The sequence below is a fragment of the Protomyctophum bolini genome, assembly GCF_963924005.1.
Source record: "Protomyctophum bolini genome assembly, chromosome: 4".
NCBI classification, from domain to species: Eukaryota; Metazoa; Chordata; class Actinopteri; order Myctophiformes; family Myctophidae; genus Protomyctophum; species Protomyctophum bolini.
In genome coordinates this window covers 26,236,786-26,241,785 of record NC_137865.1, presented here as the reverse complement: position 1 = coordinate 26,241,785, position 5,000 = coordinate 26,236,786, and the positions used below count along the sequence as shown (strand labels likewise).

At 41.7% G+C, this 5,000-nt stretch overlaps 1 protein-coding gene across 1 annotated transcript in view; it reads right to left on the bottom strand.

Moving 5' to 3' along the window:
- Nucleotides 1-5,000, bottom strand: part of LOC308314515 (genetic suppressor element 1-like) — a 28,207-nt gene that overhangs the window by 12,675 nt on the left and 10,532 nt on the right. Inside the window, 2 exon segments of the mRNA XM_080762146.1 lie at nucleotides 273-461; nucleotides 954-1,105. Coding sequence (XP_080618272.1) covers nucleotides 273-461; nucleotides 954-1,105 — 341 coding nt within the window.

Below are 5,000 nucleotides of genomic sequence, written 5' to 3'. Positions count from 1 at the left end.
TCTGTAAGGTGAGTGGGTGGTGTAGGTATGTAGTGTACCTCTGTAAGGTGAGTGGGTGGTGTAGGTATGTAGTGTACCTCTGTAAGGTGAGTGGGTGGTGTAGGTATGTAGTGTACCTCTGTAAGGTGAGTGGGTGGTGTAGGTATGTAGTGTACCTCTGTAAGGTGAGTGGGTGGTGTAGGTATGTAATGTACCTCTGTAAGGTGAGTGGGTGGTGTAGGTATGTAGTGTACCTCTGTAAGGTGAGTGGGTGGTGTAGGTATGTAGTGTACCTCTGTAAGGTGAGTGGGTGGTGTAGGTAGGCAGGGTGGTAGTAAGCAGCAGCGGCCGCGTGGGCGGCGGTCGCGGGGTCGAGCCCCATGGGCAGAGAGGTCAGCCGGAGGTCATCTGAGGTGGCGAAGGGCCGGAGCCCTCTGAGGTACTCCTCTGGGACGGCGCCTGGATGCATCTGCCCGGGTAAACTGTCACGGTGCAAAACACAAAGCATGTACAATATTAACACTACAGCAGTGATGCGGTGCATGGGGTGCGTGGCAATGGGGTGAGAGTCATTATAGGTGACAATTTTCAAAGATTTTCCAAAATCTAATACAAGGTCACACACAACGCGTTGCATCGGAGCTTGTAGATCGGCTATTTCCGTGCGCGACACCGAGATTAAACAGAAATGTTTCATTTTCTTTTGTGTTTTTGTGGGTTTTTTTCCCAGTGTTCTGATATGAGGAGATCATATACATAGTGTAGGAGAAATACTCAATGACTTCTGTGTATTTTTCCCATGACAAATGGAAGTGTATGCCCCCGAAATGCGTTTGACATTATCAACGTGCACTTTTGCATGTTTTGCTGGGAGAAATGCAAGTGAGACTAGGCCTTGACGTCCTCATATCATGCAAATACACTAAGTCAGAAGGTGTGCATACATGTGTACACTACATGTGCTAAAAGCGTACCTGAGGTTCTGTATGCGAGGGTCCTGCATGACGGAGCTGGGCGAGAGGCCAAAGGGGTGGTGCAGGGTGTGAGGGGAGCGGACGGGGGGGTTGCCCTTGTCCTGGTGGGCGTGGTTGCTCTCTCTGCTGCTCCCCCGGACGGCTGGCTCAGCCTGACGGCCAGACAGAGACAGACAGAGGACATGATGAATGACTAGGCCGGGTTTTAGCACATTTCTCGTCAAAGTTTTAGCCGATTTTATTATTAACACTGGCGTCCTGAGCAAATATCAAAATATGATGGACCGATCAGCGCCAAACTTTATATACGCAACCAGTAGGCCACAGAAGTACCTTTCAGTTTTTAACAGCACTGAATATTTTACACATTCAGTGCATTATCCTGAATGATTTTTTATTAACTTTTTGATCTAGGAGTTATTTTAATCTACATGACACTGTTTTTCTAACATGCGACTGTTTTCCAGATGATTTAGGATATATATTTTTTTATCCTCCCTTCTTTTTTTTATTTAATTATTTTGTACTCTTTTTAAACTGCAATCGTGTAAGTTTAAGTAAGAATTTCACCTCACTTTGACTTGTATTTTTCCAGTTTTTCATGTGTCTATGAGGTGACAATACTTCATCAGACACCCTGGAGTCGTTTTTATGTGCAATATGGTGTATTAACTTTGTATTTAGGGTTTCTTTCTGGAGGATAAACCCTTGACAGTCAAATGGGCCAATGAAATAAACAGTAATATAGTGACATCACACTATCAGCCTCTCCCCTAACTCCTCCCCCTTTATCATTCAGTTCAGGTGGATCACCATCCATCACCACCCACCAGGCAAACCAGGCATACTTAATTAACTGGTGGTCCACATAAAAGCATGATTTTAACAAATACTGTACACTTTTTGGAAAAAGTTCTTCCTCCTTATATTATAATAATACCTGATGATCGTGTTTTAGGGTGGAAAAAAATCTTTAACTTTGAATCTTCTAGAGAATGGGGAGCTCTGGTCTGGCTGAAACCTCGTCCAAATTTGGTCCCATATGTTATACTGTAGATGTTATACTGTAGATATGTCATAGAATAGATTGGCTGGCCACAAGAAGCCTGAGATCCACATTTGAGTCACGCCGTTCACATGTTTTTATACGTCTCGTTTGCAACGTGTTGTGAGTTTGTAGATCTGCTATTTGTGTGTGACACCCGCGCACGATCATTTATAAAATAGGGTTTAAGTGGTTATTAAGTGTGTTTTAGACAGAGGGCAAGCTGCCATTCCCTCAGTGAACCGACTGAGGAAGGAAGTGCAGTGGAAAATGAGAACGAGCGATTGGGGACAAGCTCTTCGCTGCTCCCAGAGGCTAAGCAGAGTGGAAAAGTGGGTCTGACGTGTCATAATAGGTCAAGATCAAAGTGGAAAGACAATCCTCATATCTGGCCTGCTGCTCTCTCCTTCGTTCCCCCTCAGTCTCACTCTGTCTCTCGCTCTCTCGCCACTCTAAGGTCGGCCATATTACCATCCATCTCCACCAAACAAAGCCTCCAATGACAAATATATATTTCCTACTCTTCTACACGCACATAATAAAATAACATATTGAAATTGTTCAACTAGCAGATCTACATCAACACGTTGTGAACTTGTAAATCGGTTATTTGAAATATTCAAAAATGTTCTTCAAAATAGCAAAATAAAAATAAATAAGAAGTTTAGGGATAAGGGTGTATGGTATACACCACCAACATTCTCATTGTATTCAGCCCATCATGGAGGGCGAGTAGATTATAGAAACAAAGTCATGTTTTGTTTACTTCTTTAAATCATGTTCTGGGTTGCAGCTTTAACATGGATTGGACTACTGGAGATCTCAAGTTTGTTCCAGAAGAGACTGAGAGCAGATATTATGGCATCCTGTCAAGCCAGGAAGCCTTTGATCCTCCACAGCATCAGAGGGAAAGGTTCCGTCTCTCAGTCAGTAGTCTGTCTGTGTCATCTCTGGTTGCTACAGCAACAAGGTAGCAGTAGAGGTCAGACTCACCATCATGGCCAACACCGCAAACAAAATGACCTCACGGCTAAACAACAGTGCAATCGCTGTCGGGTGGAAACCTTGCATGTTCAAAACTGTTACTTTTCAGGAAATGGAACAAAACAAATAACCTGTGGTGTTCAATCAAAACGATGGAGCTTGCACAAAAACGAATTTCACCCACTGTTTCATACCTGTAAACCCATGTGATGTGACAATGAAGAGGATTCACCCACTGTTTCATACTGTAAACCCATGTGATGTGACAATGACCCACTGTTTCATACTGTAAACCCATGTGATGTGACAATGAAGAGGATTCACCCACTGTTTCATACTGTAAACCCATGTGATGTGACAATGAAGAGGATTCACCCACTGTTTCATACTGTAAACCCATGTGATGTGACAATGAAGAGGATTCAACCACTGTTTCATACCTGTAAACCCATGTGCTGTGACAATGAAGAGGATTCAACCACTGTTTCATACCTGTAAACCCATGTGATGTGACAATGAAGAAGATTCACCCACTGTTTCATACTGTAAACCCATGTGATGTGACAATGAAGAGGATTCAACCACTGTTTCATACTGTAAACCCATGTGATGTGACAATGAAGAGGATTCAACCACTGTTTCATACCTGTAAACCCATGTGATGTGACAATGAAGAGGATTCACCCACTGTTTCATACTGTAAACCCATGTGATGTGACAATGACCCACTGTTTCATACTGTAAACCCATGTGATGTGACAATGACCCACTGTTTCATACTGTAAACCCATGTGATGTGACAATGAAGAGGATTCAACCACTGTTTCATACTGTAAACCCATGTGATGTGACAATGAAGAAGATTCACCCACTGTTTCATACTGTAAACCCATGTGATGTGACAATGAAGAGGATTCACCCACTGTTTCATACTGTAAACCCATGTGATGTGACAATGAAGAGGATTCAACCACGGTTCATGTTTTAGGTTGTTATTAGAGAAAGTATAAGATGAGTGTTGTATTTTTTTCATTTGCTGCTTTCTTTCGTTTTAGTCATTTTAGCTATTTTTGAGGGGGGCGGGGGCATTCGAACATAAATATATATAACTAAATATGTATTTTTTTACAAAATGTTATAGCGATTTTTTAAATATATTATTTACTATAGTCCTACTACACCCAGGAAATTACATCTGGCTACAAAAGATCACTGAATGTGAAGGGGGGTGACAAATGACTGGTGCTGCCATACGACACAGTATGGCAGCACCCTATAGTACCCCCCTTCACATTCAGTAGATCCTGTGATCTTTAGTAGCCAGATGTCATTTCCTGGGGTCTAGTAGGACTATAGTACATAATAAAAAAATAAATTGCTATCAAACTTTGTAAAAAAAATACATTTAGCCCTACGTTCATGATGAACACTCATCTTTTACTTTCTCTAAGAACATGAAGAACATGAATCTTAGTTGAAAAAAGCTAAAGTTGTCCTTTAAAGTTTTTGGGTAATGTGTGTTTGGTCCGACGTACTGACAGTCCAACAGCTATTAGTCCGAAAAGTATTTTAGCAACTTAAGCTTAGGGTTACTTTTAGTAGCAAATTCAGATTTAAGCTCAGTCTTTGAACACACCATTGAACTTTAGTCCTGCCTAGGCTACTTAAACTATTTAGTTTTAATCTAGTCTTAGCCAACTAAAAATTAACACTGGCATAAAAGAAACTAAAACATAATTGCCCAGACTCTTCTTCAACAAAGATGGCCAAAGCAAACATTATTTGTTCTGAACGTATACATTCAATTGTATGGTACAAAACACAGTCCTTTAACCAGAAACCTAACCTTACGGGCAGCATGGCCAGAGCCACGGGTGAGTCTTAACCAGCCACTAGCGGACTAATGCCTGTCGGACTGTTAGTGCGTCGGACCAACGTATGCGTCCCAAAGTTTACATTGGTTTACATACGTATACAACTTAACCACTTTCACTTTTTTATTATTCACATAAAAAAAA